The sequence below is a fragment of the Cnephaeus nilssonii genome (genome assembly GCF_951640355.1).
Source record: "Cnephaeus nilssonii genome assembly, chromosome: 2".
NCBI classification, from domain to species: Eukaryota; Metazoa; Chordata; class Mammalia; order Chiroptera; family Vespertilionidae; genus Cnephaeus; species Cnephaeus nilssonii.
Window position 1 is genome coordinate 61,307,531 of NC_137073.1, and position 27,978 is coordinate 61,335,508.

General features: G+C 43.1%; 3 protein-coding genes across 8 annotated transcripts in view; 1 reads left to right on the forward strand and 2 right to left on the reverse strand.

The window, feature by feature from the left end:
• Positions 1–227: 227 nt before the first annotated feature.
• On the reverse strand, positions 228–11,936 carry RFESD (Rieske Fe-S domain containing). 6 transcript variants are annotated; one of them, XM_079781167.1, is made up of 5 exons: positions 11,843–11,882; positions 7,816–7,904; positions 3,490–3,672; positions 3,343–3,377; positions 228–1,694 (listed from the first exon to the last, which is right to left on the reverse strand). In XM_079781167.1, exons 3-5 carry the CDS (start codon positions 3,665–3,667, stop codon positions 1,431–1,433), a joined length of 477 nt encoding a protein of 158 aa, XP_079637293.1. In that variant the 5' UTR covers positions 3,668–3,672; positions 7,816–7,904; positions 11,843–11,882; the 3' UTR covers positions 228–1,430. The 6 variants fall into 6 exon arrangements, with proteins under 6 accessions (XP_079637293.1, XP_079637295.1, XP_079637292.1 ...); XM_079781169.1 differs by lacking the exons at positions 7,816–7,904; positions 11,843–11,882 and adding exons at positions 5,835–5,916; positions 8,621–8,912; XM_079781166.1 differs by lacking the exon at positions 11,843–11,882 and adding an exon at positions 8,621–8,912.
• SKIC3 (SKI3 subunit of superkiller complex) overlaps positions 11,937–27,978 on the forward strand; it is a 124,239-nt gene continuing 108,197 nt past the window's right edge. Inside the window, exon 1 of the mRNA XM_079781138.1 lies at positions 11,937–12,070. The gene's annotated coding sequence lies outside the window, so the exon portion shown is untranslated. The remainder of the gene's footprint in view (positions 12,071–27,978) is intronic.
• Positions 21,066–27,619, reverse strand: GPR150 (G protein-coupled receptor 150). The gene has a single exon (XM_079783488.1). It carries the CDS (start codon positions 24,137–24,139, stop codon positions 22,871–22,873), a length of 1,269 nt encoding a protein of 422 aa, XP_079639614.1. The 5' UTR covers positions 24,140–27,619; the 3' UTR covers positions 21,066–22,870.

Below are 27,978 nucleotides of genomic sequence, written 5' to 3' on the forward strand. Positions count from 1 at the left end.
GACCAGGCCAGCAGGGGAGGGCAGTTGGGGGGGACCACACCTGCAGGGGAGGGCAGTTGGGAGTCAGCAGTCCTGGATTGTGAGAGGGATGTCCAACCGCCTGTGGGATCGGGCCTAAACAGGTGGTTGGACATCCCTCAAGGGGTCCCAGATTGGAGAGGGTGCAGGCTGGGCTGAGGGACAACCCTCTCCCCCCCCCCCCGTGCATGAATTTCGTGCACCGGGCCTCTAGTGTAATAATATATAGCAAAGTACTCTATAAGCAGAGCCTTAAAGATACTATATTCATTTATTATTTTTACAATAACCAAGGGACAGAGTCCAGGTGGGTCCCTTAGAATGCTAAGTATTAGGTTTGGAGCTGTAATATGATCCTATGCCACTAAGAAAACTGCTGTGCTTTGAGACGAGGTTTGTTTTTCTCGAGATTCATATTCTGCTATGAATAGCTATGTCTTTCTGTTTTTACTTGTTCTTATATTCTATGTGCTGTCAAGTTTTAGATGACAAGCATCCCGGGAATCAGGCAACCGGAACAGCATTGGCCAAAAATAATTGGCAGGGTAAACCATTTAACATCAACTTAGCAGAAAGGATTCCGAGGAACAACACTCTACATTTTTTCCCTCTATAACATTTACATGAAACACTTAGTTGTACATACATGCACAAAGTTCTCTAAAAATAAAAACAAACAATTATTTGAAAATTTCATATAGGCATTCAAAGCACTTTTGCTCACTGAAGAGGAACTTCACATCTCCCATGGCCGGGCAGCAGCTGTGTTTGTCTTCCTGTGTTGAGACTATGTGTCTTGACCAGAGAAACTGAGCCAAGGTTTACGTGGCTTTGATGTCTAGCACATTGATAAGCTTTTTATTTTTAAATTCATTTCTGGAGGCAATTTTTAAGTGTAAAAAGTCTGCTATATACATATTTGAAAAGACAGAAGGTAATATTTAAGCATTTCAATGTATTTAAATTTTACCTTAAAAAGTAGTAACAACAATCAAATAGGAGAGGTAGGGAATATGTGGAGGTATCAATGGAACAAGAATGGAAGACTGCTGAAATTGCTGAAGTTGGGTGATGAGAGTTTATTATATAATTCTGTTTACTTTGTATATATTCAAGTTTTCCATGATAAATAAAACCTGCTACATCAAATAAGGACCCCCCCATTTTTCTTAATAGATCTTATTTTATACCTTTTCTTCATTTTAGTTCGAATTACTTTCATCCTTCTTTAAGTGCACATACCAGACCTATGCATTTTATAGACTTCATACTCAGTACTTGTGCTATTGAACCTATCAGAACTGTATGACTTTTAAAGATAAGTAATGTGCCTATGTTGGAAAAAATCATCTTTGGTATTGAAGCAAGGTTATTTTTAAAAGAGATACACTTTTCATTGCCATATGATTTTATCAGGAAGGAGTCTTAATTACTTTGAAGTTTCCAGTGGCATAAAAATCAGAGTCATACTTAACAGGTTCATTAGAAAGAGTCACATAAATATTTCCATTGTCCACTGTCACTGTATGAATCCTTTGCTTTATTCCTTTGGAACACCACTTGGGTTTTGCTGATGGGTCTTTAGGGTTTATAGACTGATATAGTCCTTCTCCTGTTGCCAAAGTAATTTTGAATTTATGCCAGGGGCAAACTATACACGGTCGTCCATCAAAATCCTAGGGAAGGAAATAATTGATTTAATAGTCTGATATTTCCAATCTTCACAATAAACCTCAGACTCAGAACGGAATCTATTGCAGAAGAACCAGGTTAAAGAACAAAACGACTTTTTTCCCCCCTCCCATTTAGAAATTAGTCAGCATAAGGCAGGATCTAATCTTAGCAGTCATCACATCATCCCTTTTGCTATTGATAAGAATTCCAGTGTGTTAGAGCTCTGCCAGAAGATTAGCAACTATAACTATTGCTGCAGCTGTGCTGCTACCTATATTAGATGTCAATGTTACTTCCTTGACAGAAATGAGGCAATGGTTTCAAATGCTTCTTAAGGAATTTTCACTAACTGCTGGAAGAATGGTAAGCTTCAGATATAATTCGAGAGGTTACTAAAAGCTTGAGTGCATATATTAATTAAAGAGCGATTTATGATCCAAAGTAGTCAATTCTCAACTTCTTAATTGTATTAAAACAGTGCTTCTCAAATTTAAAAGAGCACAGGAGTCACCAACATTCTGTTTAAATTCAGTAGGCGCAAGATACTGCATTTCCAAGAAGCTTCCAAGTGACACATGGAACATACTTTGAGTAGCAAGGTCTTACAGCTCTATAGGTCTGTCATGGTCTGAAATTGGGAGAAATTCTTCCACATTTATCAGCACCAGGTGCTTACATTTTTTTAAACACCCAAAGTGCTGGAATACTGACATTATATCCCCAGAAAACTGTTAGCAAAGATTCATATTTTCATAAATTATAAATTAACATTCATAATTTAAATACACATGTCCTTTTACATGAGGACATGAGGGCAGGTGGGGAACTAGGTAGATATGAAGTATAGAGAGAGTAGAACACTATGTTTAAGATTGTACTTTGTGCCGAAACCGGTTTGGCTCAGTGGATAGAGCATCGGCCTGCGGACTCAAGGGTCCCAGGTTCGATTCCGGTCAAGGGCATGTTCCTTGGTTGCAGGCACATCCCCAGTAGGGGGTGTGTGAGAGGTGGCTGATCGATGTTTCTCTCTCATCGATGTTTCTAACTCTCTATCCCTCTCTCTTCCTCTCTGTAAAAAATCAATAAAATATATTAAAAAAAAAAAAAAAGATTGTACTTTGTACCAGTCAGAGAGAGAGAGAGAGGGAGAGAGAGAGTGAGTGTGTGTGTGTGTGTATGTGAGAGAGAGAGAGAGAGAGAGAGAGAGAGAGAGAGAGAGAGAGAGAGAGAGAGAGCTATCAGTTTCATGAAATAGAAAAACATAGTATTCTACGGCATGGCTATTCATAATTTATTTAAACTGTTTCCTATTGTTAAAACATTTAGATTGCTGTCATTTTTAATTACAATAACTAATGCTACAATGACCATCTCCTATAAACATTTAAACATTTGTGCAATTATATCTGTGGGGTAGATATCTCAGAGTGCAATCGCTAGGTCAGAAGACATACATAGTTCTCACATTTATCTGTGAAATGGTTTTCTTTACATTGTAGGGCTGAAAATTCCTAAAATATTAGCAATTATTCTAGAAGCATTAAAATACAGTGCAAAGACAAATGTAAATTATTTTTTACTACAGAATGAAATAAGAATATAAATAGAAAACATTTGAGTTTTTTTGAGAATAGATTTAATCTTACATACCTCTATTTCTCCCAAATGTAAAGGTCCTCCTGAGTCTGAAAAGAAATTGAGTATTAAATCTAGTCACTAAAAAAAACCCCGGAAATTTTGATAGTTTTGTGGTTAGCAAACAAGTACAGGATTTACAAATAAAAAATAAAATCTTACGGTAACAGCGAATATCCATAGCATGATATTCTCCTTTGTGGTAGAAAATGACCACTTCTCTATCATGGACAACAGCTGTCATTCTTTCAGATTTCTTAATGTCATCTTCTCTGCCAACATAGACAGAAGAATATTCCTCCTTCATTTCAGGGTCTTGTTCAGGGCTACCAAGATCCATGCTAGCTGAACCAAAAAGAAAAAGAAAAACAATTGGTAAGTGGCCTTCACTAGTCAGACTATAACTTAACTCAGAGATAATCATATTGTAAGAGAAGTCTAATTTCTCTGAGACTGATTGAAGCATTTTTTTGTAGCTATATAATACATTTTAAAATACTGAATTATAGTCATGATTTTGAGTTACAGACTTTTAAACCTTGCCAAAATTAGGGAGGTCTCCTCACTTTAAAGCTGGACTTGTATTAGATTCATTTCAGTGTGTAAGGTGGATATTTCAGAACTCTTAAAACACAAGACTAAAGTTTCACTATCCTTTTATTCCTGATCAAACTCAATGCTAAACAACATTTGGTTGTTATCCTGTTGAATTTAGGACTCCACGATAGTCTGGATAGTCTTGGACCTCTGGGTTGAGATGTGTCACTCCCCCCCCCCCCGCCCCCCGCCACCTTCTTTATGTATTGGTTTTGGGTGTATAACTCTTCTCAACCTTTCTAATGCCGTGACCCTTTAATACAGCTCCTCATGTGGTGGTGACCCCCAACCATAAAATTATTTTCGTTGCTACTTCATAACTGTAATTTTGCTACTGTTAATGAATCGTAATGTAAATACCTGTGTTTTCCGATGGTCTTAGGCTCTACAGCAGCGGTTCTCAACCTGTGGGTCGCGACCCACAGGTTGAGAACCGCTAGCAGGGTCGCCTAAGACCATCGGAAAACACAGATATTTACATTATGATTCATAACAGTAGCAAAATTACAGTTATGAAGTAGCAACGAAAATAATTTTATGGTTGGGGGTCACCACCACATGAGGAACTGTATTAAAGTGTTGCGGCGCCGAGACCGGTTTGGCTCAGTGGATAGAGCGTCGGTCTGCGGACTGAAGGGTCCCAGGTTCGATTCCGGTCAGGGGCATGTACATTGGTTGCGGGCACATCCCCGGTGGGGGGTGTGCAGGAGGCAGCTGGTCGATGTTTCTTCTCTCTCATCGATGTTTCTAGCTCTCTGTCCCTCTCCCTTCCTCTCTGTGGAAAATCAATAAAATATATTAAAAAAAAAAAAGATAAAGTGTTGCGGCATTAGAAAGGTTGAGAACCACTGGGTTAGACAATCATAATTTACATAGTGTTTCCCTCAATATTTCCAGTACCTCAACTGGCACCATACATAGTTACACAATATTATTGACTATATTTCCAAACACCAGTTCTCACTTTGGGTCTATGAGTCTGTTTCAAGTTTGTTTGTTCATTTATTTTGTTCTTTAGATTCCACACATTAAGTGAAATCATATGGTATTTGTCTTTCTCTGATGGACTTATTTCACTAAGCATAATACCCTCTAGATCCATCCATGCTATCTCAAATGGTAAGATTTCATTCTTTTTTATGGCTGAGTAATATTCCATTATAGATACGAACCACAACTTTTTTTTCCACTGCCCTATTGATGGGCACTTGGGATGCTTTTATAGGTTGGCTATTATAAATAACACTGCAATGAACATAGGGGTGCATATATTCTTTCAAATTTGTGTTTTGGGTTTCTTTGGATAAATCCCCAGAAGTGAAATTACTGGGTCGGCTCACTTGGTTTTGCCTGGCATGGACAACCAGCTTTTACAGAGCAACCAGTCGACTATTTTAATAGAAGGGGATGGGTGTGAATGAACATCCCAGATATTTAGCCTATTTCTTTGAAAGCAACCCTTTCAAGAACACCTTCTGTATACTTTAAGAACATAGTCTTCAGGCCTTCTAGTGGTTTCTCTAAATACTTATTTAATCCTGTATGGCTGACTAGAAGTTTGAAAATGTTAGTAGGAACAGAGCATTGGCTCATTTAGCTACTTAAAAAATTTGAGGTATAACTGACATACAACATGTTAGTTTAGGGTGTACAACATAATGATTTGATATTTATAGACATTGTGAAATGATCGCTGCAATAAGTCTAGTTAATACCAGCAGTATACATAGTTATGGGATTTTTTTTTCTCTTGTAATGACAACTTTTAAGATTTACTCTCTCAGCAACTTCAAATGAAAGGATAGTTCATTTAAATAATAAATTCAGTCCTGGCTGGGTGGCTCAGTTGGTTGAAGTATCATCCCATATACCAAAAGGTTGTGGGTTTGATTCCCCGGCAGAACACATACTTAGGTTTCGAATTTGATCCCTGGGGAGTACATGGGAGGCAAGTGATCCATGTTTCTCTCCCACATCAATGTCTCTCCCTCTCTAAAAAAATAAAAATAAATCAATAAAAACATATCCTCTGGTGAAGCAGGAGCTTTAAGTTCAAAGTATAAAGGAAAGCATTATTATACAAATCAAGTTTAGGGAATTACAGACATGTCAAATTTGTGCTCTGACATTAGCATTGTTAAACTTTGCTCTAACTAACCTAGTTACTTTTTTAAAGGATGGGAAAAGCACATATGCTATTTTTGAAAAATTATTTCGTCATAATAAAAGCAAAAAAATACAGTGTTGTTTTTTTTTAAAGGCCATGATTTTCTGAATACTACATCTCTAAACAGTTTGGAAGCTACCCAAAGTACACAAGTTGCTCATGTGGTAGTAATTACCTCCACAGTGTTGGACGGACGTGCAGCCCTTTATCACATTTTGTGCCAGAACAGACAGAAGGGCAATAATGATAAGACAAATGGAAACAGAAAGATGAACTGAAAGGGGGGGAAATAGGCTGAAGAAAAAGCAAGAAACATGGAATTTGCAACACATTTAACCAACAAAGGATTAAGATTCAGAATATATGAACTATAAACCAGAAAGAAAATACGAAATAATCATAGAAAACTGGGCAAAATACAGAACAAACATTTCACAGATGAGAAAATCTGAATGGCCACTAATCACATGTAAAGACGCTTCACTTTATTAGTAGGAAAATGTAAAAGAAGTGAAAAGCAAAGTAACACATGGGATACTATTTTCTACCCAACAGACTGGCAAAAAATTATACCAAGTATTGGCAAGGATACGGAGCAACTGATAGTGATGACATCAATTAGTGCTCCCCACAGCTTGGCATTACCTAGTAAAGTTGAACATATTCATGACCCAATAATCCCACTTTCTGTGTATTATAGAGAAACATTCAGAGGTACACCAGGAGACATGCACAAGAAAGGTTACAATAGCAAAATTGGGCAGGAAACAACTCAAAATCAACAGTGAAATGGATAATTTTTTGTATTCAGTCAATGGAATGTAGCAGTAGTATGGCTCTGTCAAGTTGGATTTGAAAAATATAACTTTAAATGAAAAAAAATTTAAAAATATTTTTATCAAATGCAAAAACAGGCAAAATCAAAAATATTATTCATGGATACTCAATAAGGAGTAAATTTATAAAGAAAAGCAAGGGGATGGTAAATACAAATTTTCATAAACATCTCAAAGTATTACATTTAGTCTTATATTTAAAATTCTTTTTCAAAATTTACATTGTATCCTACTTTATAATTATGATCCAACTAATCCAAAATCTAAGAAAAATGGGATAAAAAGGCACTTTCTATCCTTAGAGAATGTGCCTGTGCATAGATCATTAATGGACTATTTGAGAATTTCGTACAGCTTATTTCAAAACTTGGCATTAGGGGAGGAAATAAATGAATAGTTCTATTTCTTTTTCCACGCAAAAGCTAGAAAAGAAATACTAGTATCAAGCAAGTAACAAAATACATGAGATGTGGAGTAGCATCAAAGGTTAAATTAGTTCTCTCCCACTCCCAAATAAATGAGAACCAAATACAATCCTCCCTCAAGTTTCAGTCTCTTAGAACATGCAGTCTTTGCAGGATTTTGCCCTCAATTAAAAAAAAAAAAAAAAAGTAACTGTAGTGAACTTTGCAGGGGCTGATAAGAAATGAACAGAGAAAGCTGGGGCTAATGATAAAGGTTTCCGAGAACTATGATTATAGTCTTTCATTTTGCTTAGGAAACTATTATCTCATCCTTCAAATAATTCTTCCCTATATGCATCATAAATGGTTCTATTTATTTATTTATGATATCTGGTGACTATAATTAACACCCATATTATTCTTAACCATATCGTGAATATCATGGTTGGTCCCTTCAGAAAACAATTAAGAGCAATGTATTCACCTTAACTACTGTTACTTCGATGCACTATTCAGATGCTCCCACACACATTTCCTCTATTTTGAATCAACCTTAAGATAGTAGAATCTTAACTGAATAAAAAGAAAGTGAAAAATTAGACAGGTTACCCAGTTTGCGGGATAGATGAGGAAGACGTCCTTCTGAAAAAAGTTAGCCATTTTGTTCCACAGTTCACTCTTTGAGAAATATTTCTTTTTTTGACTCGTGCCTAAAATTGGGTTTCTAAAGGTGTTGACACCACATAAAATCACAAATTAGCTAAATGGGTCCCAATCTCTATTAGCTACCTTTCCAGCATAAGGAATCCATTCAGATTAAATTAAAAATAGACAGTAATCCAGTTTCCATAAGACAATGGAGACAAAAAGAGACATGAGATTAAAGGAACTTGTTATTCCTCTTGAGCACTGACCACGGTGCTTTTACTAAGTCTGGAGACTTGGTCTACATATTGTCAGAATACATAGCTCCAGGTGTCACCTCTGCTTTTAGGTTCAGACAAGAGAAATACCTTTGGTAATAGCTTTGTGCCATCTATTTGGATGGCAGAATAATAGATGAAAATAGCGATCTTTCAGGGCGTGCCAATGGTTGGGCTCTCGGCGTATATGAATTCATTAATCTCCACAAAACCCCCAGCGGTACTGTATCTATGTTCCAGACGAGGGAACTAAGGGCAAAGGGCTCTTTTTAAACAAAAGCTTCCTCAAACTCACAAAGTAGTAGTCAAGATTCAAACCCAGATCCTATGAGTCTAAATTTGTGAACGTGGAAATATAAACCTTACCCTTTCATCGAAGGAGTATCCATGGACTTATAAAAACACGTGGCCTGCAAGTAAACTATCTGAAAGGTACCAAACCGTTTAGCAAAGTAAAAATATCTCTCTCTCTCACCATATATATCACCAAAGATGGCGGTCCTCCATTTTTTTTTTTTTAATTTAGGAACGCTAATGTGTAAGAGTTGTGCCAACAAATGTTTAAAAAGGAAGCTTTCCCCCAATAATTTAATAAAGTCGCACCGCCGTTATGTAATCGGCTACCACGGCCTGGGATATGAGAGAGGAGATCACCAGGTAAGCTCCCTGGGATATGAGAGAGGAGATCACCAGGTGAGCTCCCTGCGATATCAGAGAGGAGATCGCCAGGTGAGCTCCCTGGGATATTAGAGAGGAGATCGCCAGGTGAGCTCCCTGGGATATTAGAGAGATCACCAGGTGAGCTCCCTGGGATATCAGAGAGGAGATCACCAGGTGAGCTCCCTGGGATATCAGAGAGGAGTTCACCAGGTGAGCTCCCTGGGATATTAGGAGATCACCAGGTGAGCTCCCTGGGATATCAGAGAGGAGTTCACCAGGTGAGCTCCCTGGGATATTAGAGAGATCACCAGGTAAGCTCCCTGGGATATCAGAGATCACCAGGTGAGCTCCCTGGGATATCAGAGAGGAGATCGCCAGGTGAGCTCCCTGGGATATCAGAGAGGAGATCACCAGGTGAGCTCCCTGGGATATCAGAGAGATCACCAGGTGAGCCCCCTGGGATATTAGAGAGATCGCCAGGTGAGCTCCCTGGGATATCAGAGAGGAGATCGCCAGCTGAGCTCCCTGGGATATCAGAGAGGAGATCACCAGGTGAGCTCCCTGGGATATCAGAGAGGAGATCGCCAGCTGAGCTCCCTGGGATATCAGAGAGGAGATCACCAGGTGAGCTCCCTGGGATATCAGAGAGGAGATCGCCAGCTGAGCTCCCTGGGATATTAGAGAGGAGATCACCAGGTGAGCTCCCTGGGATATCAGAGAGGAGATCGCCAGCTGAGCTCCCTGGGATATCAGAGAGGAGATCGCCAGCTGAGCTCCCTGGGATATCAGAGAGGAGATCACCAGGTGAGCTCCCTGGGATATCAGAGAGGAGATCGCCAGCTGAGCTCCCTGGGCTATCAGAGAGGAGATCGCCAGCTGAGCTCCCTGGGATATCAGAGAGGAGATCACCAGGTGAGCTCCCTGGAATATTAGGAGATTTCCAGGTGAGCTCCCTGGGATATTAGGAGATCACCAGGTGAGCTCCCTGGGATATTAGAGAGGAGATCACCAGGTGAGCTCCCTGGGATATCAGAGAGGAGTTCACCAGGTGAGCTCCCTGGGATATTAGGAGATCACCAGGTGAGCTCCCTGGGATATTAGAGAGGAGATCACCAGGTGAGCTCCCTGGGATATCAGAGAGGAGATCACCAGGTGAGCTCCCTGGGATATCAGAGAGGAGATCACCAGGTGAGCTCCCTGGGATATCAGAGAGGAGTTCACCAGGTGAGCTCCCTGGGATATTAGGAGATCACCAGGTGAGCTCCCTGGGATATCAGAGAGGAGTTCACCAGGTGAGCTCCCTGGGATATTAGAGAGATCACCAGGTAAGCTCCCTGGGATATCAGAGATCACCAGGTGAGCTCCCTGGGATATCAGAGAGGAGATCGCCAGGTGAGCTCCCTGGGATATCAGAGAGGAGATCACCAGGTGAGCTCCCTGGGATATCAGAGAGGAGATCGCCAGCTGAGCTCCCTGGGATATCAGAGAGGAGATCACCAGGTGAGCTCCCTGGGATATCAGAGAGGACATCGCCAGCTGAGCTCCCTGGGATATCAGAGAGGAGATCACCAGGTGAGCTCCCTGGGATATCAGAGAGGAGATCGCCAGCTGAGCTCCCTGGGATATCAGAGAGGAGATCACCAGGTGAGCTCCCTGGGATATCAGAGAGGAGATCGCCAGGTGAGCTCCCTGGGATATCAGAGAGGAGATCGCCAGCTGAGCTCCCTGGGATATCAGAGAGGAGATCGCCAGCTGAGCTCCCTGGGATATCAGAGAGGAGATCACCAGGTGAGCTCCCTGGAATATTAGGAGATTTCCAGGTGAGCTCCCTGGGATATTAGGAGATCACCAGGTGAGCTCCCTGGGATATTAGAGAGGAGATCACCAGGTGAGCTCCCTGGAATATTAGGAGATTTCCAGGTGAGCTCCCTGGGATATTAGGAGATCACCAGGTGAGCTCCCTGGGATATTAGAGAGGAGATCACCAGGTGAGCTCCCTGGGATATCAGAGAGGAGATCACCAGGTGAGCTCCCTGGGATATCAGAGAGGAGATCACCAGGTGAGCTCCCTGGGATATCAGAGAGGAGATCACCAGGTGAGCTCCCTGGGATATCAGAGAGGAGATCGACAGGTGAGCTCCCTGGAATATTAGGAGATTTCCAGGTGAGCTCCCTGGGATATGAGAGGAGATCGCCAGGTGAGCTCCCAGGGATATCAGAGAGGAGATCACCAGGGGTGAATCCCGCCTCGGCGAGACCAGTGTCTCGGGGCCACGGCGCCGGAAGAAGGGCTGCGCGTGCGCCCGGGGAGGAATCCTCGCCACTGCAGCCCGGTGTTCGCAGCAGGGCCCGGCCGTGGTCCTTGGGCTCTGCCCGCTTCGGGGCACAGGACTTCCAGCCATCGAACATTTTACAAAGACTGTCCGCAGTCCTCGGCGGGGCCGAGCGGATGAGGACTGCCCCGCCTGCCCACTTCGGGAGACGAGCAGAAGCAGAGGCGGACCCCGCCGCAGTTTTCCTGCCTCCGGGCTCACAAGGCTGGGGAAACGGGTGAAAACCGCCCGCCCGCCGCCCAGCGGAGGCGGCAGGCTCGGGGGGTGGCGCGGGCTCTAGCGGGAACCAGGCGTGTGGGCTTCCCTGGGCCTGGGCGGAAGCCTGCCCCCGGGGTTAATGGTTAACCGACGCGGGGCCGAGGCCCGGGAAGACCGCGGTCCTCAGACGGCCGGGGAGAGGAGTGGTGATTGGGGAGGGGGGGGGGCGCAAAAGCCACACAACAGCCTCCCTCGCCAGCTCCAGGCAGCCGAAGCCGCCGCCGTCGCCGGAAGTCCGAGCCCAGGCCCGCCTCCCAGCCGGAAGCAGCGGCCCCCGGGATCCCCGCCCCCCGCCCCACGCCCGGCCGCCCGACTCCGCGGCCGGAACAGAATTTACCTTCTAGTCCCTCGCTTCTCTTCGGCGTGAGCGGCCCGCCGCGGACCCCGCGAGAAGCTACTGCGAGAGCCGGGGCTGCGGGCGCCGGCCGAGACTCCGGAGGCGGGGCGAGCCGCCCACGTGACCCCGGCGCGCCTGTCTCCGCGAACCACTGGACAGCGACCGCGGGCCCACCGCGCTCTGCCGGGACCTGCGAACCCAGTCTTAGCAATCTTGTCTTTCGCAAACGTAGGTGGCATCCATTTATTTTGTTGATCTCGCCACATTTATCCAAATTTTAAATGCACCCAGCGATCTCACTTCTAGGAATTGACCTTGTAAAAACATTTGGAAACGTTAGTCACAATGCATGCAATCCATTTATAAAGATGTTTTATTGCAAGGAAGAATGAGAATAGCTAAATGATCATCAGCAAGGGAATGGTCACAGGAAATAAACAGTGTAGACATGGGAATTGCTTGTAGCCATAGAATACTATGTGTACGTACCCTCTTTAGTGTAAAAAATTGTTTCTCGAGATAGAAATACGTAGGTATGTACATAAGCTTTTTCTTTAAAAAAAATAACTTAGTGGTTTTTTTTGGAGGAACGAGAAAAGATTTTCACTTTCGTATTTTGAACTTTGCAACTTTGTTTTTTCTCTTTATACGTCTCCGAATTGAAAAAGCAACAACGACCTTATACTTGTGTTCAGAACTGGCAGCTAGATGCTCTGATAGTTTTTTGTGTGTGGTTTTTTTTTAAGCGTCCTTGACTGTCTTCTAATGCAGTGGTTCTTAGCTCTGGCTAAACTTATTACAGTCACCTGGGGGTATTAAAAAGTCCTGATGCCCAGACCAATGAAGTAAAAATCTTGAGGGGGAGAAGGATACATTTTTTCTAACTTCCCAGGTGATTCCAGTGTGACCTCAGGTTGAAAACCACAATCTTTGTTTAATATCCTGATACACTGATCTCAGATCCTTGAGTTGCCAATAGGGCCTTGGGCTGCTGAAACCCAGAAGCCTTATCCATTTATCCCAAAATGCCATGCAAATGACTTTTTTTTTTTCCCTCTGAGCCAAAACATGTAAAAGATTGAGAAGCCCAGAATAATGGGTTTGCTTACAATGTCATTTTCTTCAGATTTTTATTAAGTTTAGTATAGCTTTAGGGTGATGTATTTTATGGAATAATTTCCAGTTTGACCTTTTGTTTCACTGATTCAAGCACAAATTAAACATCTAGTTTTGAAGAATTGCTTTACCAAAGTGATAATAAAATATATTTGGATTTATTATAATTTACATTATCTGTTAGCAATTCCAAATTATTTTATTGACACATGAAATATGTAAGTAGTCGCAGTTGGTGTCACTGAAGGACTAAGTAAGGTTTGCTATTTCTAATGAAAAGTTCTTTTTTGCTTTGGCATAAGCTGGGCATTAAGATAAGGCACATCTTAGATCCACTGACCTTAAATCTGATTTTGAATAAACTGAAGACCTCAGTAGATATACATGAATATATACATACACAAGAATGAGAGAGAAATGGGAATTTTTTTTTTAAATCTCCACTAAAAGTAATAATGTGATTAGTCATGAAAAGGATAAGACGCTTTGAAAGCTGTAGTGGGAGGCTGAAAAAACTACCTTTCTCCACTTCTGAGACTCAGTTATACAAACACATGCACACATGCATGCAGTGTAGGCATGTTCATGAATTAAAAGCAGGAGCCCATAAAGTCCATTTGAAAGTCATTACAGTTCAGAATAAAATTCATGATTCATACTGTCATTTTACTTTTCTCCTCCCCCACTCCCTTCCTTTCTCCCCCCCCCCCACCCCGTCCCCCCCATTACAACAGTTCCAGCCAGTGTAGGCTCAGCTCCCACAAAGGTCCACCTGAGGCATTTGGAGGCACTTTCTTCCTAACTTTCATTCTTTCCTTCCCTACTAGTGACATCTAGTGGTAGCCATTGGCATGAGTTTTATTACCTACCTCAGAAAACTTTGGCTTTTCTTTTGTGATCTTGCCCCTCAATATCTTTGCAGATAGTTTCACTTGTCCCTTCTCACCTTTGAGCCTCACTCCTCTGCTCTGAGCATCAGGCTGTTTCTAGGCAGGGTTTTCCAGGACTAAGTCCTTCCTCTCAGAAAGGTTCAAAAACTGCCTTCAATCCTAAGCCAGTCTTGTCTTGTGAGCTAGTGAAAAAATCTGTGTGCTGCCAGTTTCACTACAGGGAAGTTTGAAAAATATCCATCAATCTGGATTTCCTATTCCTTCAAACCAGAAAAAAGATGATTACATTGCCCTTATTAGTCCATTGGGATTCAGATTATGAGAAAGTGAAGGTGGCTTTAAATGCCACCTATCTGCTTATGACTTGTAAGTGGAAGTCTGCACCATATTCGTACCTGCCTGATATTCCAACCTGGGTATTGTGGCAGAAAGAGTGGTGCTCACCAAACATCCCATCTGCTACCCCATGTTTCCCAACCCCACTTACACTTGATTGAGACCTAGTGACTAGTTTTGGCCAATGGACTGTGAGTGAAAGTGCACCTTAGACTTAAGCATAGCAGAACTGATATAAGACTTCTCCAGTCACCTCCTTTCTCTGTCACAACAATTGACGTTCTAGACCAGCGGTCGCCAACCTTTCAGATTTCACGGACCACCGGTTGTCGACTGCTGTTCTAGATGGTAGAGCCTCCACCAGCCTGGGGCCCTGAGTGACTATGTGGAAAAGAGACTACCCACCCCCTCTCCCAACTCACCAACTCCTACCAAGCTATAAATGACATGTAACTTAAGTGAAAAATAAACATTTATGGTGTTAAGCCACTGAAATTTTAAGATTTCAGTTTATGATTGCAACATAGCATATTTAATCTATCTCATACATAACTGTCTCAAATTTTATGTTCTGAATTGAAGTAATTTCCTCCCATAAACATAACCTATACTTCCTTTGTTCCTGCCATCTCCATAAGTGACAACATTGTCCATCTTGGTTGGTTTTGTTTTCAACTGTTCCCTTTTAACCCTAATAGGGGATAGAGTCCTGGAGAGTTAGTCTAATTGAAATTCCTTTACATGAGACCACAGGGTAAGGGGTGTGGGTTCCCGTCTAATACTCCACAGAGCCTGGTGTTTCTGGAATGGGTGTGCTGCATTGAGGGAGAGTCTATAGAGTGCCAAAGTCTCCACATCTGCTGCGAGTGGCATTTTAACCTTTTGCACTCGGATGTCGAGTGTGACTCGACATGGTTAGCATTAGAATAAAGGAATCGAGAAAAAAGCAAGCAAGTGCAAAGGGTTAAGTCTTTAACACAGAGGCTGATTTCAGCTCCTCTTCTTATGGAATGAATTAGGTTTATACAACTTGCTTGCAGAGGTGATTCTCCAGTGTTCCTCACCTTTGTACCACCTGGGTTATCACCTGTGCACATTTTTGACTCTGCTGTTGCTACTGCTCCATCTGGTTTCCTCTGGTCATAGGGAGCAAGAATACCTCTGCCACATGCTTTTACAGACACTGCGTTTCTTCTTCTTTTTAAAAAATCTTTATTGTTGAAAGTATTACATAGTCATCCTTTTCCCCCATTAACCTCTCCCAGCCAGTTCCTGTCCCCCCCTCCCCACCCATCTCCCTTCCCCAGGCCCTCACCACCCCATTGTCTGTGTCCACATGTTATGCATACAAGTTCATTGGTTGATCTCTTCCCATCTACCCTCCTTTGCCTTCCCTCTGAGGTTCAACAGTCTGTTCATGCTTCTATGCCTCTGGGTCTATTTTTGATCATCCATTTATTTGGTTCATTAGATTCCACATATGAGTGAGATCATGTGATACTTATCTTTCTCTGACTGGCTTATTTCACTCAGCATAATACTCTCCAGGTCCATTCATGCTGTTACAAATGGTAAGAGTTTTATTTTCCACTTTTTCTAGCCCAGGTTTTTTTTTTCTGAGCCTGCATAAATAATGCACTGTGAAAAAACAATTTTTCCTAAAGTTGGATGGTACCAATAGGAGATAACCTTCCATCAGACCAACATCTAAGCCAGACCTGTACTTGCTCTGGTATTGTCCAGCCGACTTGACTTTAGTGTGTGTCATCTTGGTTGTATCTCCTCTAGGACCTAACTCAACACAATTCTCTTGCCTTTCCCTCAGGTATAGGCATTACAACTACAACAACGGTATCACTTTCAAACTCACCTATAAACAATGGGTATTTAATTCTGGTTTTTCTCGTCTTCTTCCATAAAACTGTCCAAATTTCTGTAACCACTTATATCTGCACTTGTCTTCAAGAAAGTGTTTCTAATGGGCTAGCCCCAAAGGTGGGGTTATGTAGTCGAAATGTGACTCTACAGGCTTGTGTATATGTGTGTGTGTTTTCTGTTTGGAGATGAGGACAATTCCCAAAGAAAGGGTTATTGTGAAGAGAGTAGAGGCTCCTAAAAGGTATCCACTTGGAGAGTCATTTTGTACAGTAACATATTAACTCTGAGAGGTACTTCTGTAAAGAAACCTGTTGGGAAAAGATGAATAAGTTAGAAGATACCATAAGGAAATATTTTTAAAAATTAATATTGTGGGATATTCTGCAAGATAATTGGATTGGTCTCTTCAAAACACAATACCTTTTTAAAAAGGTCAGGGAGGGAAGATGGCGGGTTCTCCCTGAGGAGGGTGTTTGTGCTTTAAAGCTGACGCTCTCCATCCACCTCCCAGCAGTGAAGGCTGAGGGGCGCTGCAGGCGCTGAAGTCCTTGTTGAAGTCTCCGCTCTGGAGCCTCTCACAGTGGAGTTTTTGGATGTCTTTGGGAGGAGAGACACATGAAGATGAAATGAAACACCTCACAGTGTGGTCTCCATGTAGGAGCTCATTGTTAGTGTGTGTCATCTTGGTTGTATCTCCAAGTGACAAAGGACAGGAGGGAGTGACCTTTTCCTCATTTCCAGATCCTCCTGACTGTGAGTGTGAGGTGAGCTGATTAACAGGCTGTGCAGATGCCTTTGAAGGCACATTCTGGACTCCTCAACATATTGTCACCTGAGAAAACAACCCAGACCCTATCAGGACCAGGACCAAATGGCTGCTTCTCAGGGACCATTGACCTTCACGGATGTGGCCGTAGATTTCTCTCAGGAGGAGTGGGAATGCCTGGACCCAGCTCAGTGGAAATTGTACATGGATGTGATGTTGGAGAACTACAGCAACCTGGCCACTCTGGCTATACCACCTAAAGATAACCAGGCTTTATGCCAAAGCCCGGAATACAAGATTTATTCTCTGAAATAATACTGAGTACACATAATGGAGATAACAGTTATCAGTGGACTGAACATTGGAAAAACGTTAAGCAAGAGTCACATCTTAATCATCATTCAAGTGAGCTTGCAGAGGACCATTATAAAAGTGGAAAAGTCTTTGACCAAATGTCCAATCACAGCATATATCAGGTTATTCCTATTGTGGAGAAGACACACAAAGGAAGTAAATGTGTCCAGTCTTTTCAGCAATCATCAAATTACAATGAACAAGAGAATATTCATACTGGGGAGGAGGCTTACAAATGGAATCCATGTGGTAGAGTCTTCAGTCAAATATTCAATCTAAATAGACGCAAAAAAATCCATAGTGGAGAAAAACCTTATATATGTAAAGATTCTGGTAAAACATCTATTTGGCCTTCAGGTTGCATTGTAAATCAGAGAATTCATACTGGAGAGAAGCCTTACAAATGTAAGGCATGTGGCAAAGCCTTTAAATGTCATTCATCTCTCATTGTACATAAGGGAAGAATTCATACTATTGCAAAATTTTACAAACTCAGGGCAAATGGAAAAGGCTTTAGTCAGTCCTCAAGACATACTCAACATCATAGAAATCATACGGGAGAAAAGTCTTATAAATGTTCAGAATGTGACAAAGCCTTTACCTGACACTCAGTACCCATCAGAGAGTTCATACTCGAAAGAAGCCTTATAAATGTAGAGACTGTGACAAAGTCTTTAGCTGGCCCTCAAACCTTATTACCCATCAGAGAGTTCATACTGGAGAGAAGCCTTATAAATGTAGAGAATGTGGCAAAGCCTTCATCGATTCCTCCAACCTTAAAAATCATCAGAGTGTTCCTACTGGAGAAAAGCCTTATAAATGTAGAGAATGTGGCAAAGCGTTCAGTAAGTCTGCAAAACTTAATCAACATCAGAGTTCATACTGGAGAGAAGCCTTATAAATGTAGAGAATGTAGCAAAGTCTTTAGCCATTACTTCTCTCTTAATTGTCATCAGAGAGTTCATACTGGAGGAAGCCTTTATAAATGTAGAGAATGTAGCAAAGTCTTTAGCCATTCCTTCTCCCTTAATTGTCACCAGAGAGTTCATACTGGAGAGAAGCCTTATAAATGTAGAGAATATGGCAAAACCTTCAGTGAGTCCTCAAAACTTACTCGCCATCATAAAATTCATACTGGAGATAAGGCTTATAAATGTAGAGAATGTGGCAAAGCCTTTAGCCGGTCCTCACACCTTACTTATCATCAGAGAGTTCATTATGGAAAGAAGCCTTATAAATGTAGAGAATGTGACAAAGCCTTTAGATGGTCCTCAAATCTTACTACGCATCAGAGAGTTCATACTGGAGAGAAGCCACATGAATGAAGAGAATGTGGCACATCCATTGGCAGCTCCTCAAACCTTACTGCACATCAGAGAGGTCATACTGGAGAGGAGCCTTATGAATGTAAAAATGTAACAAAGCCTTTAACCAGTGTTCCTGCCTTGTTGCACAGCAGAGTAGTATTGAGAGAAGTATTACAGATATGAGGAGTGTCATAAGTCCTTGACCAGCAGTGAGAACTTACTGAACATCACAGAATGTGACTGGGAATAAGCCTTATGAATGTGAAATATGTAGTAAAGTCTTTAAAAGCCATTCATGTATTACTGTACATGAGAGACTTCATACTGAAGAGAAATCTTTCAAATGTAGAGCATGTGCAAGATCCTGTACCTATAGCGCGAAATTTACTGGATATCAGAGACTTTTATAGTGGAGGAAAGCCGTACACTGTAGAAAATGTGAGAAAGAACTGGCTGGCTTGCCTCAGTGGTTTAGCTTGGATAAATGAACCAGGAGGCCAGGGTACAATTCTGGGTCAGGGCACAGGCCCTGGTTGGGGACTCAATTCCAGGTATGGGTCTTGCAGGAGCCAGCCGATCAGTGATTCCCCCTCATCATTGATGTTTCTATAGCGCCCTCTCTTTTCCTCTCTGTGCTATAACAATGGCATCTAAACCTCTTCCTCCTCCACATCAGCCCTTCAGGCCCCTGTAGCTTCTGTTCAGTAGTTTGGAATTTTACTAATGCTATAACTGACATCAGAATTTGGCAAATATATTGCTTTATATTCATGAAGTAGGAAGCCCACCATTCAATTTTTATGCTGGATTCTAAAGTTTTGAATATTATTAATTTTTGGGATATAACAAATTGGCTTCTGTGTACTTTATAAAAAATAAATACAAATAAAAAGGTCAGGGAGGCTGTTTTAGAATAAAAGAGACTAAAGAGCTTTAACAATCAAATGTAATGTATGGACTAATTATATTTTAGTCCATAAGAAAAAAATCTTTACAAATTATATTGAGGACAAAAGATAAAATTTGAATATAAACTGGGTATTATGATATTAGGGAATTAATGCTAATTTTCTTAAGAGTGATAATACTTCTGAGGTTATGCAAGCATGTCTTAGGAGATACATGCTCAAGTTTTCAGAGGTGAAGTGTAAGCATATGATGTCTGCAACTAATTTTCAAGTTATTAAAAAAACAACAACACACAACTAGCTCTAACTGGTTTGGCTCAGTGGATAGAGCATCAGCCTGCGGACTGAAGGGTCCCAGGTTCAATTCCGGTCAAGGGCATATACCTTGGTTGTGGGCACATCCCCAGTAGGGAGTGTGCAAGAGGCAGCTGAATCGATGTTTCTCTCTCATCGATGTTTCTAACACTCTATCCCTCTCCCTTCCTGTCTATAAAAATCAATAAAATATATTTAAAAAAACAAAACAACTAAATATATTTAACAATGTTAACATTTTAAAATGTTAACTGTTGAAACTCAGTGGTGAATGTGTGTTGTTTTGTATTTTTTCTTCAACTTTTCTGTGTATCCTATATAATAAAGAGGTAATATGCAAATTGAACCTCACACCCTCACACAATATGGCTGCCCCCATGTGGTCAAAGATGGCTGCCACAAGATGGCCAGCAGGGGAGGGCAGTTGGGGGCAACCAGACAGGCAAGGGAGGGAAGTTAGGGGTGACCAGGCCTGCAGGGGAGGGCAGTTGGGGGCAACCAGATGGCAGGGGAGGGCAGTTGGGGGTTACTGGGCCAGCAGGGGAGGGCAGTTGTGGGCAATCGGGCTGGCAGGGGAGCAGTTAGGAATCGATCAATTTGGCAGGGGAGTGGTTAGGCGGTGATCAGGCAGGCAGGCAGGCGAGCGGTTGGGAGCCAGCAGTCCCAGATTGTGAGAGGGATGTCCGACTGCCAGTTTAGGCCCAATCCAACAGGGAATCGGACATCCCCGAGGGCTCCCAGATTGGAGAAGATGCAGGCTGGGCTGAGGGACACCCACCCCCCAGTGCACAAATTTCATGCACCGGGCCTCTAGTTTTGTAATAAAAAGTTAAAAAAGGGGAGAAACCCTATTTAACCTACTGTTCCAAATACTTAACTATAAAACTATTTTTTCTTTTATAATGTATTAATATGGAAGCCTCTGCTGCTTCACAAAGTATACTGTAGGACACATTGGTCTAGGGTAGGCTCTTAGTGAGTATATTTAAAAAGTATACAATAATAATAAAGATTTCAATGAAGAATGAAATCTTTAAAAAGTTCAAAATACACTTAAAAATCTCCATCCAGCTAGCTGAGGAAATGTTTACTGTATCATTTGCAAGGAAGCCACTCTAAGGAGTTTAAAGCTTAACAATGGCATGACTTCATTGGCTAGATGAATGAAGGTTGCAGGTTGCATAGTAGCTCTTGAATGTTCAGTACCCAAATCTTTTCTCTTACTATAACTTCATGGAAGATGGCATAGGCTAAATTTTCAATCACCTGTATCCTTTGGTCCTTACTTAGATGAAATTATGTATCACTTAGAGTACTTTCAGAGAGAAAAGTAAAAAATTATAGGCATTTGAGACTTCCCATTAGGGATGAAGTTATAAGGAGACCTAATAGTTTCCTGTGACGGTAAATTTGATGTGTTAATTTGGGCTACAGGGTGTGCGTGGAGGGTGTTGATGGAAGAGATTTGCATTTGAATAGAGACTGAGTAAATCAGATTGCCCTCCCCAGTTTGAGAGACTGAATAGACAAAAGGTGGAGGGAGAGGTACTCTCTGCCTGACTGCTGAACTGGGCAGAGGACCTGAACAGACACTTCTCCCAAGAAGACATACAAATGGCCAACAGACATACGAAAAGATGCTCAACTTCACTAGCTATTAGGGAAATGCAAATCAAAACTACCTCGCACCTGTTAGAATGGCTATTCTCAACAAGCCAAGAATAACAAGTGCAGAGGTTGTGAAGAAAAAGGAACCCTCATTCATTGCTGGTAGGAATGTAAACTGCTACAGCCACCATGGAAAACAGTATGGAGTTTCAAGCCTAACAAATATTTCTTTTTGTAAGTCTTCTATCCATATGCCTAACTCATATAATGAATTACTCAGTAAATATGTGTTGAGTGCCTACTCTGTGTTGTATATTGTTTAAGAATTTGGAATATACATGGTGGGGCAAAAGTAGGCTTACAGTTGTGAGTATGTGAAACAGTGTCTTGTATTATTATTTACTAATCGTATTATTTTCCTTAGGAACAACTGTAAACCTATTTTTGCCCTGCCCTGTATCAGTGAAAAAAAACGACCTGAGAGAGCATTGACTCTGCAAGTGAATTTTACCAATCTTTGCCCCTTTCTGCATCTTAGTTTTGCATTTGTGCATGTACAGGAAACGCTATAATGGAAAGCTTGCAGATTCTCAGCTGAAGGACACTGGCAAACAAGTGGATGTATTGTTCATAAACGCTGTAGAACCAAGGTCAGTTAACGAGGAGGGTACCAATTATATCTACTCCTTGACCTTGTTCTCAGCAATCCACACCAATAGACACTACTTTCATTTTTAAAAAAGGAGTTTTATATGTACACGCAGCATTCTGTGGTTACAGCTTCCTTCCTAGCTGCAGATCTCCTTGGGACAGGGAGCCGCCCGTACCCACCACTTGGTGCTTCTTTTCTCCACTGTAGAGGCTGGTCTGAGCTCAGGGATAATTGCTTACTGAAACTCGGCATTTTTGAAAGGGACTAAGGGAAGCTTTTATGTCTCCCTCCTGCAAGTCCAGCTTCTAATGAAGTGGAAGCTAGGTTGTAAATAAAGACCCGCACTGATTTTCTTCTGAGAAAACACACTACCATGAAACAAAAACACTACACATCACCCCCACCCCAACAAAACAAAAACAGCACAATTACATTTCTCACAGTACCACTGGTACAATTTCCGGGCTCCTGGGGAGAGCAACCTGGGGATTTTCCTCCTGGAAAGAAAGGCAAATTGGTCCCCAAGGTATACTTGATTGAAACACAACTCAAAATAAGTAAAAACAGATGATAACCCAGCAAATAAAAGCTTGGCAATTTAGCTAAAACAGACGATGTTATCCAGAAACCTATGGGAGCGTAAAAGAGAACTTTAAAAAAGAATTATAACCTTGACAATTTCACAAAGGCTTGCTCCCTCGTTTCCAAGTGGGAAAATGTGAACAGGGACTGAAAGGAACGGGAAGAATGTAGGAAAATGTAAACATTACAAAAAATATATATCAGGAGAATGGAGAAAGTGGACAGCTTCAGTGTCACTCTCTCGGAGACCCTCCGGTCCGCTGTGATTAGAGGCTGTGCCGCGGCGACAGATGACGGGTCTCTGGCCACGGACCACCTAGAATGCGTTTTCGCAGGAGCAGGGCAGCGGCCAGGGGGGTGGCGGCGGGGGGCGCAAGCAGCCCTTCTCTAGCTGCTCCCGCCGAGCGTGGTGATAATGGGGATGGGGCCAGCGGTGGCGGTGGAGCGCCTGGAGGCCTTGGGGTCCCTCGTCGTCCTCCGAGACTGCCCCCCGCACGCAGCAGTCCGCGCCCAGGCGCTTCCCCAGCCGCCGCCCAAGCTGGCAGTCGCCGGCCTGGAAGAAGAGGTAGACGAAGGGATTGAGGGCGCTGTTCGCCACCCCCACGAGGCGCAGGGCCACCGCCAAGTCCTCAGCATCCCACTCTCCCACGGGTCCCGACGACCACGCAGCTGCCAGCCGGGCAGCAAAGTAAGGCAGCTGGAAGCCCGCGAACAGCAGCGCTAGGACCAGGCTCATCTTCAAGCTCTGTACTTTGGCGCGCGGTAGCGCGCTGTGGGCCGGGGCTTGGCCGGGGCTTGACGTGGGCGCCGCAGCAGATGGGGCCGGGGGCGGGCGCCGCCACCAGGCGCAGATCAGGCGGCTGCAGGCGACGCCCAGGACCGCGACCGGCGCCGCGAATCCCGCGGTGGCCTCATAGAGCGCGTAGACCTGCAGGTGCCAGCGCGGCAGGGGCGCGAAGATGCCGCGGCAGCGATGCTCTCCGTGCCAGGCGCGGGCGGCGGGCGGCGCCGAGGGGGCTGTCCCGCGCACCACGAAGACCGAGGGCAGCGCCAGCAGCAGCGCCAGCAGCCAGCCCAGGGCGGCGAGGGCGCGCGCGGGCAGCGGCGGGCCCTGGGGACGGCGCACGGCGCGCTGGCGCTGGAGGGCAATGAGCACCACCAGGTGGGCCGAGGCACCCCGGCCGGATACCTGCAGGAGCCGCACGAAGCGGCACTCGTGGTCGCTCGCGGCCCGATGCGACTCGCCCAGCAGGTCCCAGGCCAGCTGCGGCAGCGCGGTGCCCCCGCACGCGTACAGGTCGGCCAGGGCCAGTTGCACCAGCAGGAAGTCCATCTTGCGACGCTTGGGACCCGCCCAGGGCCCGCCGCTGCCGCACAGGCGGCACAGGACCTTGGCGTTGCCGGCCACGGCCACCACCAGGACGGCCCCCAGGTAGACCAGGCGGCTAGGCGGGCCGGTCGGCGGCGGCCCCGGAGCTGGGACTTGCCGTCCGGAAGTCAGGTTGAGACCCCAGCCCAGAGAGATGGGTGCGGAGTGGTTGGGCGCCGGCGACAGAGTCGGGAGGCTGAAGGGATGATACTCCATTCTTACCTCGGAGGAAGAGCAGGTACCGAAGACCTTAGGCAGGGCGTAGGGAACCGAGGTGGAGGCGAGGCTGCGCGCGCGGCGCGATGCCGGATCTGTCAGTTCCCAAAGTTAGTTGAAAACCCACGTGCACAGAGAGGCAGCTGGATTCCGGTATATTTGTGCTTAGATGTTTTTCATAGGTTGCCTTCGTCACTTGTCACTCGAATGTGGGTTGTACACTCGAGGAACACACATGATTCCTATTCTCTACCTTCTCCGTGTCTGCCCGCCCAGTCCTTCTCCCCTTCCCATCTCTGCCAAGCCCCCAGGCTGCCCTCGCAGGAGCCTCATACCACCGGGCTCTGGAAGCTCCAGGGTTCCCAATTTACCCGTAGAGCCCATCTGGACAGAAGGTCGTTTTGCCGGGCCGTTGTAAAGGCTCATGTTAACCCAAGACCAACACACAAAAGATGAAGCTGCTGACTGAGACTGTACCCCTCAAAATGATTCCATGATTGCCAGTAAGGGGGGAGGGGAGGAAGAAAGAAACAAGAAACCAGTTTTGATGAAAAACATAAAAAAGGTTTGAGATGATGTGGATCTGTACTAGCAGGAGAAAAACAAACACAAGAAACCTAACAGCATTTTGAGCAAAGAGGATCCCATTAGATGAATCTTTAATAAAGATGTATCTTTGGCCAACAATGAGGATTTACTTGGACTAAAGTCAGTGATGTTTGGCAATTAGGAGTTGCAGTGGTTTGCAGATACCTGGCTTCAAATACTCATTACTAGAAGCAGAGGATCACAGCTGCTCTCTGGGTGATATAAAATTCATTTCATTAGTCTGAAGAGGGCATCAAGAGGTTTTATGCAAATGGTAGTACACTTGCTACTTTCCCCCTAATATTTTCATGCAGCGATGATGTGTCATCATGGCTTCTCGTTCTCTTGATTCTGTCTTCCAGCAGGTGGGAGGTAGCTAGGAGGGACTACGCTTCCAATAAGCTTAGAGAAAAGGTGACTAAGAAAATAACAAGGCAGCCAAGTTTTAAAAAAGCAATCCAAGTTACAGGAAATGGTGTAGGTTAAATGCTGCCTCTTATTTTAGCCCTCCAACTTCACAAATTTTAGTTTTCTTGTTGGAAGCATCAATTTGTCTTTTGTGCACCCTCCTTATTAGTTTACCCTGAAAGTAGAATTCCTGCACTTCCTGACCTGGGAGTCTGTTGGGGTTCACATACCCAGGCTGAGACAACATTTGGCACTTCAAGGTGCATGGGGTAGGAGGGCTTGGTGGGTGCCAATGACAATCTTGCCATTTGCTGTAGTAATCCAATTTCCTGAGCTATTGTCCTTTGGCTAGAGACTTTATAATTTTCATCATCATATCACTAGTGCTTAACACTGGGCCTGACACATGGTAGGTTTCAGGAAATATGTTTTCAGTTGATGAATTAATGGAGATGCATTTATTTTCACCCATTGTGCTGGGCACAGTCAAGGATCATGAGTTGTATTTCGTTTTAGAACTTCTCTATTGGCCTTTCATCTAGAAGTTTCTTTGCCTTTTTCCTTTCATGACACCGATGGGTCTGAAGGGTCCATGGCACATGTTTTGTAGACTGTCTCTAAAGTTGTATTTGTTTCCACATAATTAAATCTGGATTAGACTTTTGGGGCAGAAATACTAGATAGGAGATAATTTGTCCTCAGTGTAATCATTTCAGGGCACATAATGCTGGTTTGTCTAAATATTGGTGATGTATGACATATGTTTCAAAATTAAGTATTTTATTATAAAAATAGTACATATTAATTGCAGAAAAATTAGACAATACAGATTAGCAACAAAAACACTTAACATACCATGCAGAGGTAACATTAATACTCAAGTTATATATCCTTCAGACTATAATGACTAGATCTATATATTTACAAAAATATATGTTTTGTATCCTGCTTTTTTCATTTAAAATTATATTTAGACAGCTGTCTATGTCAGTCAGTAAAAAATGTGACATAATTATGTTTAATGTGAAATTAATTACAATGATTTAAATAGCCCCCTATTTTTGGACAAATGTTTTTCAGTTTTCACTTTAGAAATAATTCCCTTCAGATACATTCTTCCATACAGTTACTGGCATTCAGTTATTCCCTTAAGATAAAAGCCTAGAATGGGAATTGGTAGGGCAGAGCACATGTATTTTTAGAGCATTTGAATACATGGTGCACAAGCAATGTATGTGTGTTTTTCCCACGGAGTCCCATCATTGTTAATTTTTGTCATTCTCTTATATGAAAAAATAGTGTTTGTTATTTCTTCATTTTTAAATAAAAGAAATAAAACTCTCCATGCTTGGAAGTGAGAGCCAGGCATTGACAGGCTTTAAACATACTCAGGTGATTCTAATTTGCAGCCAAGTTGTGCACCATTGTTATAGATTAACGGTTAACAAATTATGGCCCACAGATTGAATCCTATGTTTTTGTAAACAGTTTCCTGGGTACACAGACAAGCTCATTTATTTACTATTGTCTGTTGCTGCTTTCATGCTTCTAGGGCAGAACTGAGTAGTTGTCAGAAACCATATGGCTCACAAAGCTTAAAATAGTATCTGGCCTTTTTCATAGAAAAAGATAAAACAAAGAGGGAGAGAGTTTCTTTGTCAACTGCCCTGTGCAGAATTTTGCTAGAATTTACTGTTTCTAGAAGGTTCTGCTTTATTGTGAAGGCTACTCCCTTTCACCCCCTGCCCTGCCATGACCTAATGTGTTAGTTTTCTCCTCCAATGTGATATTTGAAAAACTCTAACTCTAATTCTAACTCATATTACTTCAACAAGTACTAAGCTTCTATCATGTGTCAGGAACTTGGGCTACTTTAGGAAGCAGGCAGGACAAAAGGCCATTCCTGTATGGAGCTTTCATCCTAGTGGGGAAGGAGGTGTGGGAGACACTATAAACAAATTAAATGTGCAAAACACACACTAAACTGGGTGGGTGTGATGTTTTCTATGGAGAAAAATAAAGCAGGGAAGCCCTATGAGAAGGTAGAATTTGAGCAGTGACCTGAAGGTGGTAACAAAGTGAGCCACGTGGAAATCTGAGAGCAGAACTGCATTCCAGGCCAAAAGCATTGACAAGCACCAAGGTCTTGAGGTGGTGCATGCCTGGTGTGCCAGAAAACAACAGGGCGGTCATTGTGGCTGGAGCAGAGTGAACCAAGTGGCAGTGTGCAGGAGATAACATTTGGCAGATCAGTGGGCCTTATAGGCCTTGGCTTTGGCTTTTACAGAGTAAGATGGGAAACCAGTGGAGCGTTTTGAGTATCCAGTGATGTGATTGGATATGTTTTAATAGAATCAGCAATGGGCAGACTCAGGGAGACCTCTTAGGAGGCTATTGCAAAATTCTAAACATCAGAGTATGGTAGATTGTAACAGGATGGTAGCAGTAGCGGTACCGTATTTTCCGGCGTATAAGACGACTGGGCGTATAAGATTTTCCTGGGTTAAAGTCGTCTTACACGCCGGAAAATACGGTATATGTGTGTGTGTGTGTGTGTGTGTGTGTGTGTGTGTGTGTGTGTACCGTATTTTCCGGCGTGTAAGACGACTTTTTAACCCAGGAAAATCTTATACGCCCAGTTGTCTTATACGCCGGAAAATATGGTAGCTAAAAATGAAGCCCAAATATTGTCCTCAATCCAGTTTATAGTTTGTGTTGGTTTCACTCCGTTTCTGGCATTAGGTAATTTGTCTTGGTCTTGCAAGTTTTTCTGTTTTTCTGGTTGTTAGATGCCATTTTGAATTAGATATTGTCCTTAAAATTAAATATACCTAATTATGATC

Coding starts and splice junctions, on each gene's coding strand:
- RFESD (XM_079781168.1), bottom strand. CDS start 3,667: ATGGATCTTGGTAGCCCTGAACAAGACCCTGAAATGAAGGAGGAATAT. Junction 3,378..3,489: donor TATGGATATTCGCTGTTACC/GTAAGATTTTAT, acceptor ATTTCTTTTCAG/ACTCAGGAGGACCTTTACAT. Junction 1,695..3,342: donor TACATTTGGGAGAAATAGAG/GTATGTAAGATT, acceptor TTCCTTCCCTAG/GATTTTGATGGACGACCGTG.
- GPR150 (XM_079783488.1), bottom strand. CDS start 24,139: ATGGAGTATCATCCCTTCAGCCTCCCGACTCTGTCGCCGGCGCCCAAC.